Raw genomic sequence first — 16236 nt, 5'->3', positions numbered from 1 at the left:
CGTGCTGTATGACATAGTAAGTGGCCCCAGTATCAGGACCCCCATGACCAGATATCTTATCCCCTGTCTAGCAGTGGAGTACCCCTTTAAGCCCTATTTCTTTTGAAGGTCCCCCTTAGCCCATTGTTTATTCCATTGTTAAGCCCAGTGTTTCCCAACCAATGTGTCTCCGGCAAAACTACAATTCCCAGCACTTGATTTTTTTTTATTATTATTAGATTTAGGCTAATGAAATTTGTATACATATGTATGTGTGCAGATTAAAGCCCCAAGACAAAAAACTGGACAATTGCCCCCTGTATTGCCCCCTACTACCTTTATATCGTTTTGCAATCATTATGTGCCATCACTCTTTTGTCCATTCATAGTGCTGTCCTATTTTGTGGAAAAGTCCTTCAAGCCCCTCAGTTACCAGGGTCTGGGTTCAACCATACCTCCTGCACCCCTATAGCTATGCAGTATTTGTAAATGTTGCTAATAATTCAATATTGACATTACAATGATTATTAGATATGATAACAATACATTTGGGCCGCTATAATATTTCATCGCCTTCCCCTACTCAAGCACTGGATTTACCCTTTAACACAGAGCAGCATTTGGTTTATATTTATTATTCTTTTAATTCATTGTGGCCTATTCCATAGGACCTGGGAAAATATTGACATTAGCCAAGGACTATAGATCATTAAATATCTGTAAATATTTTCTACAGGCCAAAAGTGCATGCATTCCTCATCTTTAGCTTAAGGAAAACTATGGTATGTTCCAGAAGAAAAGTAGTTAAAGAAAGCCATTATTTGCTTGTCACACCAGGAACATCTTGGCTGATTCAGGTCTCCACAAGGAGATGTTTGATGACAGTGAATGTTAATGCACAAAGCAGCCAGGATGATAGATGGACTGATGGGTAAAAGGCAATGAGGAAAGATTAGCTTCACTGACTGCGCTTAGCTCGGAGCCAGTACACAGAGAGCAAGAGATTGGAGATATCATTTAAATAGGGAGATGTTATTGTGTTTGGGAGGGTGCACTTACAGTACGCATACATCTGTGGCTACAAACTTCTCCGCTTCATCTATTTTTGATCTTTTTTTTTTTTTTTTTTTTTTATAAATTACATAATTCCTTTACAGCCATAACAACATAAAAACAACCAAAACATACCATTTTTTACAAGTTGTTTTTACTATTTGATAGTGTATGGAGATCCTTAATCAAGTTTACTAAAAGTAAGAATTTTACATTAAATTGCTTAAAGGGGTATTCCGCTGCTCAGCATTTGGAACAAACTGTCCTGAACGCTGGGGCCCGTGCCAGGAGCTTGTGACATCATAACCCTGCCCCCCTCATGACATCACGCCCCACCCCCTCAATGCAAGTCTATGACTTGCATTGAGGGGGTGGGGCATGACGTCATGAGGGGGTTGTGCTATGACGTCACAAGCTCGCGGCGCCGGCTCCAGAGTTCAGAACAGTTTGTTCCAAATGCTGAGAAGCAGAGTAACTCTTTAAAGGGGAACTCTGCCCCTAGACATCTTATCCCCTATTCAAAGGATAGGGAATAAGATGTCTGATTGCAGCACCCAAGGCATCTGATACATGGAGCAAACTTCGCTCCGTCCTGGATGACTAGCAATGTGGCGATTGAGGCTTGTGACGTCACTGCCACTTCCCCCTCCAATAGACTTGCATTGAGGCGGCATGTTGTAACATCACAAGGGGGCGTGGACTTGATTTCAAGAGCCTCCGGCTCAGCAGTGGGCATTCTAAATGAACGTTGGGTGAGGAAGGGAGATTGCAGGGGGACCCCAGTGGCGGGACCCCTGCAATCAGACATCTTATCCCCTATCCTTTGGATAGGGGATAAAATGTCTAGGGGCTGAATACCCCTTTAACTCGAAAGTCTTTCATCTCTATTTTTAGCCCTTCGTACTCTATAGCTGTATAGAAATGTATAACCAATAAGGTTTTTTTTTCTGAATTGCCTATAGGGCAAGGTAATATGATTATAAGCCTGAAACCAGCATAGACATATCCTGCCTGCATGACTAAGGGGGCCCGCCCCCTAAAACATAGCGTCCGGGTTTCAAGGGCAGCTGGAGGGACCATTGCTGTACCTTTGTGTATTGTTCCTTTGAAGGATTCTAAACCTTAAAAAAAAAAAAGTGGAAACACTCAGGCAAACCATGAGTTAATCCTACATGAGAATACCAATATGTCTATGCCAGTTTAAGGGTTATAGTCTTAGTACCTTGCCCTATATGTGATTCAGAAAAAGTTATGAGTTGGAGCTTTATGGAGCTCTGAAGAATAGGGATTTGTCCGATTGAGTAACCTATTGATTCTGGGAACTGTGGTTAACTTGTGCTTAACCAATATAGATGTCATTGCTGGTTCCAGAAACATTGTCACCAAGCTATTTGATTTAATAAAGACTCAGAAATTGCATTTGAATCAGGCCCAAAATTGTCCTTGACTCCATCTGAAGAGACTAGTACACTGGTCCCTTAACCTCTTCAGGACAAAGGGCGTATTCATGCTTCCTGCATCCTGAGTCCTTAAATGGGCACTGTCCGATACCAAAACATTTGATATGTTGTAATGCATGCAAAACCAATAGGTTGTGCGAATGCTTTCATTAGAAAATGTTCAGTATTTCCTACTGAAAAAGCCAGTCAAACTACTGCACCCCCCCCCCCCCCAGCCTGCTTGGACATATACCAGTCCTGCTGTGTCCATGCGTCATGGACACACTTCCTTTATTGACAGCTGTGAGTGCAGGGCTTAAAGCTGGAGGAAAAATCCTCCCACTGTCAGCTTGTGTCCTGCTACTGTCAGTGAGAACAAGCTGGGAGTTATAGTTTTGCTAATGTTAGGGGAGATGTGAGCAGGCATCCCGGTCCGGGGACCGGACCGGGATGCCTGCTGAAATCATTCAGCAAGCATCCCGGCACATCGCTGAGGGGGGTCCTGAGACCCCCTATGCCGGCGATCGTGGTGATTCTGGGTCATACGGGCCTCAGGTGACCCGGTGATCCAGAAAATAAGGGGGATCAGGGGTGTCCAAGAAACCCCCGATCCCCTTGAAGTAATAGGAGTGAGGTGGCAGGAGTGCCACCCCTCCTAACCCTGCTATTGGTCAGTCAGAAGAGACCGACCAATAGCAGATAGGGGGCGGGGGGTTAAATTTTTGTTCCCGCATTCTGCCCACCCATGGTAGTCAGGGCAGAACGGGGGAACTGTGGTGTGACTGGTGGCAGCGGTGGAGGTCGCTTACTAGCAGTAATGGGCGGAGGCGGGCGGCGATTCTCTCCCTGGTGCGGCATGTGACGATCCTGTTGACTACAGAAGCCGGTGAGTTGTTACCTAGCAACACCTGGAGGGCTACAGTTTGGAGACCACTATACACGTCTAAGCGCTCTGTGAAGCGCAAAACCGGCAGCTTGACCAGGCGTTGTATGCATCAGCTTGTCCCAATAAAGAATAAGCAATTTTTGTACCGTGAGTGCCGTCTACCAGCTTCCTTCTTTCTATTATGGATACGTCTGCATTTCATGAGGACTGAGCACCACATACAACTGCTGAGGATTATCTATATACCAGTGAATCCACACTCCACTAAAGGTACCTGCTTGCAGTGCCGACTGCTGATTTCTCCATGTGTGTACTCTAAATTGTAGGCCTCCAGATGTTGCAAAACTACAACTCCCAGCATGCCCAGACAGCTGTTTGCCGTTTGGGCATGCTGGGATTTTTAGTTTTGCAATAGCTGGAGGGCTACAGTTTGGAGATCACTGTGCAGTGGTTACTAAACTGTGGCCCTCTAAATCTTGCAAAACTACAATTCCCAGCATGCACAACTCATCATGCTGGGAGTTGTAATTGCGTACCTCCAGCTGTTGTTTAAATACATCTCCCAGCATGCCATTCGGCAATCAGTACAACACTGGTTGGAAAATACTGAGTTAGGTAACAGAACCTAACTGAAGGTTTTCCAACCATTGTGCCTCCAGCTGTTGCAAAAGTACAACTCCCAACATGCACGGTCTGTCAGTGCATGCTGGGAGTTGTAGTTTTGCAACAGCTGGAGGCTTTCCACCCCCCCCCCCCCCCACACACACACACACGTGAATGTACAGGGCACTTTCACACGGGCGGGGGTTTACAGTGAGTTTCCTAGGTTGAGCTGCGGTAAATTTGCTGCCGCATCGCAAACTCCTAGCGGGAAACTCACTGTAAACCCCCGCCATGTGAATGTACCCTAAAAACACTACACTAACACATAATAAAGGGTAAAACACTACATATACACCCTATTACACTGTCCCCCCAATAAAAATGAAAAGCATATTGTACAGCAGTGTTTACAAAACGGAGCCTCCTGCTGTTGCAAAACAACAACTCCCAGCACTTCCGGACAGCCACTGACTGTCCAGGCATGATGGGAGTTTAGCAACAGCTGGAGGCACCCAATTTGGGAATCACTGGCATAGAAAACCCATATGTCCACCCCTATGCATAGCACTCTTTCACTTTGGAGCCCTGTTGTATTTCAAGGAACCAGTTTAGGGCCACATATGGGGTATTTTCGTACTTGGGAGCAATTGCGTTGCAAATTTTGGGGGGCTTTTCCTCCTTTTACCCATTATGAAAAGGAAAAGTTGGGGTCTACACCAGCCTGTTAGTGTAAAAAAATTTGAAATTTTACACTAATATGCTGGTGTTGCCCCATACGTTTTATTTTTACAAGAGGTAAAAGGAAAAAAAGACCCCCAAAATTTCTAACGCAATTTCTCCTGAATATGGAAATACCCCATATGTGGGAGTAAAATGCTCTGCGGACGCACAACAAGGCTCAGGAGTGAGAGCGCACTATGTACATTTGAGGCCTAAATTGGTGATTTGCATAGGGGTGGCTGATTTTACAGCAGTTCTGACAGAAACACAAAAAAATGTATACGCAAGTGTACGCCACCATAGGGGCTTCCTAAATGTGACATGCCCCCAAAAACCATTTCAGAAAAACTCACTCTCCAAAATCCCATTGTCGCTCCTTCACTTCTGAGCCCTCTAGTGCACCCACAGAGCACTTGACATACACAGATGAGATATTTCCTTACTCGAGAGGAATTGGGTTACAAATTTTAGGGTGATTTATTTCCTTTTACCCCTTGTAAAAATTCAAAAACTGGGTCTACAATAACATGCGAGTATAATAAATTAAGATTTTGCAGTTTATCCTTCACTTTGCTGCTATACCTGTAAAACACCTAAAGGGTTAACAACATACTGAATGTCATTTTGAATACTTTGAGGGGAGCAGATTTTATAATGGGGTCATTTATGGGGTATTTCTAATATGAAGGTCCCTCAAATTCACTTCAAAACTGAACTGGTCCCTGAAAAATTCCGATTTTGAAATTCTGAAATCTGAAAATTGCTGCTGAACTTTGAAGCCCTCTGATGGTTGCTGCTGTTGCAGCAACAGCCCCCTTGAGAAAGGATACAAAACGACGTTGAGGACGGAGGAGCAGCACACAAATGGGTAAGACACTGGCACTTTAGATCCTATATTCAGACATTGCTTACAGCATCATGCACTTTATGACTAGGACTTATGTCCAGTCAGGCACCTTTTCATTATGGGATACCACACACCTCAATGTTAGGTAGCGGTCTGCACTTTATGTTGAGGAGGTGTAGGTAAGGTACCCTATATGTATAGGAGAGACATGATAATTAGTCATTACTGAGATTGGTAGTGCTCCCAAATATCTGCGGTGTGTTATGCTCCCTGTATGGTTGCTCGGCCTAAGCTCTGAGGCCCTCAATTTTTGTATCCAGTTGGTTCACATTTTTATCATGATTATAATAAAAGTTATATTTTATTGAAGCGGTATTGTGCAAACTCTTTTTTCTTCTTGTTGTTATATTGTTATATGATTTTTCCACTATAAATGAAGGATCATTATAGACACCATGTAGCTGAATATGGCCATTTATAGTTGCAGGTGTCAATTTGGATTTATTTTTTGTTTTTGGTTAACAATGTACAGATATTGTCATTACTCACGATGGGGCTCACAATCTAAATTCCAAATTAATCTATTAGTAAGTTTGGGAGTGTGGTAGGAAATTAGAGTACCCACAAAAAACCCACACAAACATGGAGAAAACATACAGGTTCCTTAAAGACGTTACCCTCATTGGGTTTTGAACCCAGAACCCTAACAATGCTAAATACTGAGCTACTAGGTAACTAAGGTGGCATTGAATGTGGTTCCAAAACTACATCGGCCCAGAAAAGGCCATTATATGGTAGAAGTATTGTACCAATGTAAATTGAAAGAACACTATGTGAATGGCATAAACAGGGTAAAAATTAGTTGCAAATCATTTATGAACGTGACACAATTGATGAGTGGCACTTTTTTTTAATAAAATATGTTACAATGTATACCAAAAAATAGCCAACACAGCTTTTAAACCTCCCCCTACCCCAAGTGATAATTAACATAGGAAAAAAGTAATGAAACAGGTTTTCCACATCTTGACTAGAAAGTAAATGCATTTTAATACAAAGCTTTCATGAATTTCCTTTAACATTGTGGCTTATAAGGTCATTTTTACTCTTTTTTCATGGTTGATAAGAAAAATGAATCCAGGATTTCATACATATGTACAGTATGCATAATCTAAATAAAACAGCCTCGGATTTCTGCCGCACTTGTAGTAAAATTTAGCATCCAATGATATCAGGAGCACTTGTTTTAGCCAGAAAATTCCAATATGTCAAAGCAGAATCCGAAAATCATTTGCCATCTAGGGTTGAGACTCATTCAGATACTGAAATCTTTGCGAGTGAAAAGGAAAAAGAAGCGTCAGCTGTGTCAGTAGGAATTTTCATACAATGCTCCTCTTCACCATGCCACCAGACAAGCGCATTCACTGGCAGCTGATAAATGCATACAATAATCAGAACTTATGCAAGCGCCAGGGAAGACTCCTCCAAGTGTATAGAGTCTGCTCGGAAGGATATTGAAACATGATGAACCGCAGACATCTTTTGATTAGGTAGGTTTTTCAATTTGCCAGTTAAAAGGATCTATGAATATCATTCTGTTACACTTCCCCATCAAATCTTTCCAAAAGGCTGTCGAGCTGAGATTACCTATTTTCTAGAAAATTACAACTTTACAGAAAAAAAAAAAAAGCTCAAGCCAGATTATGATCCACAGCTGTCAGATTCTGCAAGATAAACTCATTCTACGGCGAAGCTTTTACGTGGCTTCGGAGTATTCACAGACTACAGTGACGATTCCACAGATGTCAACTGGCTTTTTCCTTTTTTTGTTAAATATCATTAAAAAAAATGTCAGCACTACAAATATATATATTTACATATTTGATCTCCGCTATTCACAGTGCAGTATGCTGTACAACAGATAGGGCCAGGGCAAGGGATAGGAAGAGAAAGGTACCACCTAGGTAAGCAGATTGTGTCTGTCCACCTCTTTTTTGCGCTCAAAATAAAAAGTTAAAAACCACATAATCCTGGGTCAGATTTGGTTTTCTTAGACTCACAGTGGTAATAACCCTAAGTATCTACCTTTTTCAATAAGATCCAATAGGTTTGCTGTGAGTAAAAAAAATACAGTAGCAGTATGTAGCAAATAGCAAAACCTCTAAACCTCCTGGTTGTCTAATGGGTGAGTCTGATCCTGCCACATTTAGAGTGTTACTGTGGCTGTTGACATGTGACGTAACCCTTCACTGATCACTAGAACGAGTATGAAGAAAGACTCAGCTAAGAGCTTATATCTCTATTTCACTATTTACTCTAAAGTCCATTTTTTGCTGCGAGCAGTGAAACAAGGTGGGGAATGCTAGCGCATCTCTCAGATTGTTCTAGCAAATGGGGGTATTCTGAATGCCCCATTCTCAACCAGTCAAAATGTTTGACATGTCTCTACAACATTAAAAAAGTTTTGGCAATGTTTTGACACTGTAGTCTGTTACTTTCATGTTCCAATGCAGGGAAACATCAGCGCTATATGTCTCAATCAAAATACATGGATGCAACACCCCCTGCACAGAAAATGTAGTGTTACCCGATTTCTATTAAAGGGGTTGTCCAATGAAGATGTATTTTTTTTTCAGTTTTGTGTCCAACCTATCTAATAAAACAATAAAAACTTTAACTCTCCTTCCTCTATTCCTCATAGCCTCTAGTATCACGGTGCCCTGTCTGTGTCCAGTGACACAGTTTTCCCCGAGGCTGCAGATTGTAAGGTCTGCAGCTAAGAGAACTGACAGTGCTGCTTGCCAATCAGTGGTTAAAGCAGGACACCACTAAGGCCAGCAATTTGCTTAGCACCGCCGTAACATCACATCTGCAACTACGGATGGCTCTGGGAAGCAGACTGTCAGCAGAGACAGGGCATCCTGATACCGGAGGTTATAAGGAAAAGGAATTAAGTGTTTGATTACTTTATTATGCAGGCTGGGCATATTGGGGGGGGGGAGGATTTCACATTACAACCCTTTTAAAATTAAGTAGATCATCGTAATATAATAATAATAATAATAGTATGAAACATGTGAAAGATGAACAGGCTACACATATGCCTAATAAAGCCACCTTAAATAATCACAGAAAAAATTATAAAGATCACTCAGGAAAAAGGTGTTAATTAAAACTTAGCTTTTACTAATACAGTTAAAAAATCACCAATCACATATAAGATAGTACATACCAAAGATAGTAATATAGTATAATAATAGCCTATTGTGTATAGGTAAAAAAAAAAAAAAAAGTCCACCTACAATATAGTGACTACATATGGCCCATATGTAGCAGCCATCCTGTAACCATTGCATCAAATTTAAGGGGTCAGTTTAACCATACATAAACTCCGTGATCAGATCATGCTTGCATAACTCAGTGCTATGTGCTTTCAACAATAAATGAGTCACAGAGTTATCCTACTCCCAACGCGTTTCTACATGTGCATCAGTTACAATGCTTGCTTCCTCAGGGGAAACACTCAGGGACCTGTGTAAGGATAACACAACTTCAATATAAAATCTGCATTCACCAAGAGTTACTAGATTATAGAGTTGACACCTAGTTCTATATCCAAGATAGACCCCAATATACGTTAGCTAAGTTCTCCTAGAGGGGAATGGATTTAATGTGACCATGTGTGTACCACGGGTAAGTGTATCTGTATTCAGATATGCTTACCTGTCGAACACGCATGGTCATCATTAAATCCATCCCCCTCTAGGAATGTGCATTGGTGGACAGATGCCAATTAGAGTGGTGACGGTGACACTGTGACTATGATAATATGTTCATATACATAGTTCCATACTGGATTCCATCCTCCCTCCAGGTTGTGTGGTAACCTTGGTGCCCTTGCCGTAAATCAGTTTTTTTTTTTTTAAGAGAGTTTAACATTCATGAGGAGCGCTCCCACTGCCACAAAGAGTTAACTGCCGGAGTGAGAAAACTCAGTGAGGAGACTCCGCCCCATATAGCATCATCGGTCAAGTAGTGGAAGGTGGGTACGGAAGCGCCCACATGATATATTGCACACCGGCGTGCTCACTAGCGCGCGATCCCGGCAACACAGCGGGAACTCTGCCACTGCAGTGTTCGATTGTAAACCTTCTAACAGTGAGTATACTTGCCATTCTCTAGATATCAGAGGCTGAGTCACTATATTGAGTAGTTAGCTAATATAGTCTATCTATTATGTGCTTTACTTTAGGTAGCGTCTACACCTAGGGCTCCGGGGTATATGTGAATTTCTATATTCTGGTATGCCTGTAGGATTTATCGATCACCCGAGAGGTAGGCATGTATAAATGATATGCGGCATTTGTTCCATTTCCTTCACAGAGAACCAGTTACTGGAACCCCTGCAGTGTGAGACATATGCCACTTGGGAGATAACATGGTGACGCTATCTCTGTACTTATCTATGTCCATATATAGGGGTCTATCTTGGATGTAGGACTAGGTGTCCACTCTATAATCTAGAAACTTTTGGTGAAAACAGATTTTCTATTGAAGTTGTGGTATCCTTACACAGGTCCCTGAGTGTTTCCCCTGAGGAAGTAAGCATGTTGAGTATTGTTACGGACGTGCTTGCAGAAATGCGTCGGGAGTAGGATAATTGTGTGACTCATTTATTGTTGTAAGCACATAGCATTGAGTTATGCAAACGTTATCTGATCATAGAGTTTATGTATGGTAAAACTGACCCCTTAAATTTGATGCAATGGTGACAGAATGGCAGCTACATATGGGCCATATGTAGTCACTATATTGTAGGTGGACTGACTTTTTTTTTTACCTATACACAATAGGCTATTATTATACTATATTACTATCTTTAGTATCCATTATCTTATATGTGATTGGTGATTTTTTAACTGTATTAGTAAAAGCTAAGTTTTAATAAGCACCTTTTCCCTGAGGGATCATTATTATTTGTTAATAATAATGATAAATACCAGTACTGCACTGTTACTGTATGCAGTAATCTTTACTAGAGTTGTGTGAGGTGCAACAGGATTGGTGATACAGTGTCTCAAAATAGTAAACAAACAGTAAACAGTGAAGAAATAGCTTATGTAAACATTAAAAAGTAAAAACTAAATATTAAACATTCTTCCTTTTTGGGAGTTGTAACAGGATTGGTCTAACAAAATAGTGAAGAAAAATATTGTTATGTATGGAAATCCCCCCCAAAAAATTATACATTTTTTGTGAATCATAGGTTGTGTATGTGTAGGCTTGGCTGGTAGTAGCAGCAATAAGGGTGGTGGAAAAGTGGTAAAGTAACCAGCAGAAAACAGGCATTGATGAAATAGTGCCAGGAGTATTCAGCGGACAGCAGGTAGTGGTGGACTAGTGCTACTTCTAGCTAGGCCTGGTGATGCCGCCCCATGTGCTTATCTGGAGCCTAGCAAAGTTCAAAAGTTTGGCGAACCGATGTCACCCCAAAGTTCTGAGAGAGAGTGGGTTTGTAGAGCTTGGCTGGCTCATCTCTAATCTTTACACATAATCTACAAAAAACTTTCTAATACTTTTGAACAAGTTCCCCATACCTTCTACCTGTTCGAAGTTGCATAGAGCAGTAGTTTCAAAAGAACGCTAAGAGTTATATAAAGTATTCTACTGTACTGTGTACAGTGTACTTAATTGTTTCAGCCCTAAACAAGAGTGCTCTCATTTACTGACAGCAAGCAGAGGTCTTGAATATATTGACAAAGACTAAGTAAGGATAAGCACACTCAAACAAATGCAAGGGATCAGCTGACTGCCCATTGATCCTCCAGACGTATGTATTCTTTCTTATAGTTTACAAACTTTTCTGGTCACAATTTCCCCACTGCATTATAAAAATAAGATAATTGGGTCCAGCCCATGAATTCTATTAAAGTTCAATCTTTATTTCTTCAAAAACACTAAAGAATTACAAAATAATTTTGTGATTCTTTTATAAACAGGGACATAACTGTATGGGGTGCAGTGATAATGCCTAATGGGTTCAGCAGAGCTCCTATGAATGGCACACAAAAGTTAAAAGGGCCCATATGACAGATTTTGCGCACAAGTCTCAAGTATATCTTCCAGTGCCTCATATGCAGTTATTTCTCATAGCCTGTAGATGGTGCCTTCCTCCTAACATATGATTCATCACTAGTTTTAGGATAACATAATCACTTCCATGGAGATGATATCACGTATTTTCATCCTTTGTGCACAATTGACGTTTGATTTCAATTCTATTTCATGCAAATATGGGTGATGAGAGCAATAGAACAAATCCCACGGGGCCTGAGAGACAATGAATATAAAAAAAAAAAAACTGAAGTACTTAAATTAAAACAGATTTAAATTTATAGGCTTTTCAAAATCAATGATGGAAATGTGTTTGTTGTCACATAAAAGTATTTGTGCCCCAAAGGAAATTACCCACGGCACTCATGGCACCTGCAGAATGTCAACAGAGAGTACATAGACTGTTGTTTGACCTTGTGTTCTGTGACATCTCTTTCTTAGGTTGTTACAGAAATAGAACTTTTTAAAGAAGTATTTGTTTTACATGCATAATTGCTATTTATTTGGCCCAGAACTTCCTAAATGAAAAATAATGCAACTTTACAAAAAATCTTTAAACAAACTCCTTAGAAAATGTTGTGTCTCCATGGTAACAGAGTATTAAACAAATACTCTGATGCCAAGGTCATGCTGTCGTCCATCTGTGTCCTTACTTCTTCCTAACATACTTTCAGTAGGTTCAAAATAAGTAGGGGAGAGATGAATCACACTATCACAACAAGATCAGACTACAGAGAATTCGTAAAAATGGAGACACATAGGTCAGCATACAGTGCATTTCAAATGTTTTTAGACATTTACATTTTCACATTTTGTTATGCTGTGACCTTGAGCTAAAATTAAGTGTTCCCCATCATTTTTAGTCATGTCTCTTACCAATGCCCTTCTCTCCCGATTACTTAGATTGGTGGGTTGGCCAGCTCTGGAAAGAGTCCTAGTTGTTCCAAAAGTCTTCAATTTAAGAATTATGGAGGCCATTGTGCTCTTGAGTGAGGAGCAGAGGAAAAAGACAGAGATGGCACTATATAGTGCAGTTAATCCAGGTTTATGAGGCTGGATACTGTAATAGCAATAGATATATTGGCAGGCAGGCACAACACTGATAAGCAGTGATTCGATGTCGGGAGGCAGCCGACCGTCAGTCCCGCTATGCCAGTGGTGAAGAAACAGAGAGTTCAGCTGGTATTGGGATAACCTGGCAAAGTTCCCATGTACCAAGGCAAAAATCTGATATTAGGCTGAGAGGGCCAAACTCAAAGGTAGATGAACAAATACCATCTTTATTTAGTCATAAAAAGGTAGTTCAGACAAGGTGACGCCTTTCAAAGGTACATCCTTCTTCTTCAGGTCCTTTACATAATGTACATAAACATATGTACATTATTTAAAGGACCTGAAGAAGAAGGATGTACCTTTGAAACGTGTTGTCCTTGTCTGAACCACCTGTTTATGGCCTTCTCCAGATCTGTGCCTTCTCACAATCCTGTTTCTGAGCTCTACAGGCAGTTATTTCCACCTCATGGCTTGTTTTTTGCCCTGATATGCATTGTCAGCTGTGAGACCTGATAGACAGGGCTGTATCTTTCCAAATCATGTCCAATATATATGCTGAATTGACCACAGGTGACTACAAACAAGGTGTAGAAACATCTCAAAGATGATCAAGAGAAATGCGAGATCCAAGAGCTTACTCCGCTGCCCCAGCATTTGGAATGTTTTGTTCTGAACGCTGGGTGCGGGCTGCAAAGAGTTGTGGTGTCATGGCCACACTCCCTCAATGCAAGTGTATGTGAGGGGGCATGGCGGCCACCACACCCTCTCCCATAGACTTGCATTATGGGGTTGTGGCGTGACATCATGAGGGGCGTGGTCATAATGTCATGACCCCTTGCCCAAGACCCCCAGCATTCTAAATGAATGCCGGGTGTTGCACAGAGATTGGGGGGGTCCAGCTGCAGGATCCCCCGATCAGACATCATATCTCCTACCCTTTGGATAGGGGATAAGATGTCTAGGGGCAGAATACCCCTTTAAGTTCAGTGCCTTTGCAAAAGGCCTTAAAGGGGTATTCAGGGAATTTTTTTTTTTTTAATGCTACAAGGGCTGTAAAGTTAGTGTAGTTTATAATATAGTGTCTGTCCTTGTGTTTCATGGTGGTCTCAAAATTATTCTGTGATTTTTGCCCCAATGTTTATTTTTAACAGCATACAAAATAAGTGTCAGGTGGTGAAAGGGAGCCTGTTTTTGCTTCAATGGGTAGAGCAACTGCTTAGAAAAGCATCCTGGTTAGAAAACACTGGTCTATTGCATTGAATGGCGCACAGGTGTGTTTCAATGGGTGGGGTGGTTGATGTGTGGGAGGGAGATAAATGACCTCACATTTACAAAAAAGGAATCATGGGACTTGTAGTTGGAGGGAGGGAATTCCAACAGGAAATAGCCAGTTCACAAAAAGATAGCCACAGCGCTATGATGAACTCACAACATTATCACCTTATGGTGGATGACCCCTTTAACATTACAAAATGTGAAAAGAGTTAAAAGGGTCTGAAAACTTTGCAAATGCATTGTAGATACCGAAGACATAAAACAGCAGGAGCTATTAACTTTTTTTATGCTTAATGAATTATATCTGGCTGCTATTTAAGGGTAGAAGGCCAAGCATATGTCATTCTCTTCTAGCTCCTTTCTAGCATTTCTTAGCATAAGGAAAGTATGACTGAGATATCCAGTAATCCATCTGACGAGGTATAAGGCAGTAAGTGTATCATCCGTGTATCATTCCCATCCACCACCAGGACCAAAATAAGCCATTATTACACGATTTCCATGAAAATTAAGGGACAGCACATGTAATTAGAGATGAGCGAATTTACAGTAATTCGATTTGTCACAAACTTTTCAGCTCGGCAGTTGATGACTTATCCTGCATAAATTAGTTCAGCTTTCAGGTGCTCCGGTGGGTTGGAAAAGGTGGATACAGTCCTAAGAGACTCTCCTAGGACTGTATCCACCTTTTCCAGCCCACTGGAGCACATGAAAGCTGAACTAATTTATGCAGGCTAAAGTCATCAACTGCCGAGCTGAAAAGTTTGTAACGAACCGAATTACTGTAAATTCGCTCATCTCTACATGTAATGTATGAGCTGGTCTGGTCCTCCAGAGCAAAAGGCACTCTTTGTAGCCACTGTCCACATTAGGTAATTGAGGAGCAACCTCAGTATTCAATATTTTTCTAGTTTTGAATAAAAAAGGACAATCCCCTTAAAAGTCATATTCCCTCAGTTATTCTACTTACCCTTGTTGTAAACATTGGTTGGCACTTGGACATCACTCAATGTGATATTAACAGGTAAGTTATTAAAATGGTCATTGGGTAGAAGCAAAAACTCTTTTCCAAGGTCAACAAAATTTCCTTCCTCATCCCGCTCATTTATCAGGACTGCATTGAAATATTCATACTGGGGAGAAGAAAGACAATAATATACATTATTTCTGAGGAACTAATTTAATACTATATAGTTATGCTAATATAACAATTGTTTTTATTTATTTGATGCACAGTTTACTCTTTAATCTGCATTTAATTAATTCAACAGAGACAAATGGAAAAGTTGCACCTGCTTGGTCCCAATTCACTTCTATTCTGAGAATAACTGGGGGAAATTTACAAAAACACGGGGAAGTTGCCCATAGCAACCAATCAGATTCCAGCTTTAATTTTTTAAAAGGCCTCTAAAAATGAAAGATAAAATCTGAGCAACTACAACCAGTGTTTTTTTGCACAAGATTTAATAAATCTCCCTATTTTAATATGACAAACAATTCTGAACAGATTTCTGAACACATTTTTGTGATCTTTCAATTGATTCAACTACAGGAAATGTCACTCCTTAGGGCATTCCTATTTATCCAAAACCAACTTCCTTGGAACATAGTGGGAGATTTATCAAAACCTGCGGAGAGGCAAAGTTGCCCAGTTGCCTATAGCAACCAACCAGATTGCTTATTTTGTTCTTCAGAGGCATTGTTAAGAATGTAAGAAGCAATCTGATTGGTTGCATGGGCAACTGGGCAACTTTGCCTTTCAATAAGTTTTGATAAATCTTCCCCATAGTCTGTTAATGCCCAAGGCAGTATTTTGAGAATGTGACCACATATTAATTCCCTAAAGTTAGTGCCCCGGATTATTAGAAATGAGCAAGCATTTTTAAAGTTTGGTTCTGTCGATTCACTGAATATTGTCTAAGAGCCCTAAACGTGCTGTTTAACACTGATAGGTCACCAAGGAGTATAATTATGCCTTAGAAACAGCTCAGAAGTACATCATTTCATATGGCTATGGGTAAACGGATGGTATCTGGTGGTAACTAAAAGGTTGAATAAAAACACTTTGCACTACCAGATTTTTTTTATGCTTGTTAAAATTAATGTTCATAAATGATCAATTTTCGAGGCAGATGCATGCCGGTGTTTAACCCCTTAAGGACTGAGGGGTTTTCGGCTTTTGCACTTTCGTTTTTTCCTCCTCACCTTTTAAAAATCATAATCCTTTCAATTTTGCACCTAAAAATCCATATGATGGCTTATTTTTT

General features: G+C 40.7%; 1 protein-coding gene across 1 annotated transcript in view; it reads right to left on the bottom strand.

Moving 5' to 3' along the window:
• Window positions 1–16236, bottom strand: part of CACNA2D3 (calcium voltage-gated channel auxiliary subunit alpha2delta 3) — a 1201789-nt gene that overhangs the window by 689263 nt on the left and 496290 nt on the right. The window contains exon 5 of the mRNA XM_056524384.1: window positions 14940–15102. Within this exon, the coding sequence (XP_056380359.1) occupies window positions 14940–15102 (163 nt within the window). The remainder of the gene's footprint in view (window positions 1–14939; window positions 15103–16236) is intronic.

The sequence above is a fragment of the Hyla sarda genome, chromosome 6 (assembly GCF_029499605.1).
Source record: "Hyla sarda isolate aHylSar1 chromosome 6, aHylSar1.hap1, whole genome shotgun sequence".
Taxonomy (NCBI): domain Eukaryota; kingdom Metazoa; phylum Chordata; class Amphibia; order Anura; family Hylidae; genus Hyla; species Hyla sarda.
The sequence above is the reverse complement of the archived record's forward strand: the minus strand, read 5'-3'. Positions and strand labels throughout refer to the sequence as shown.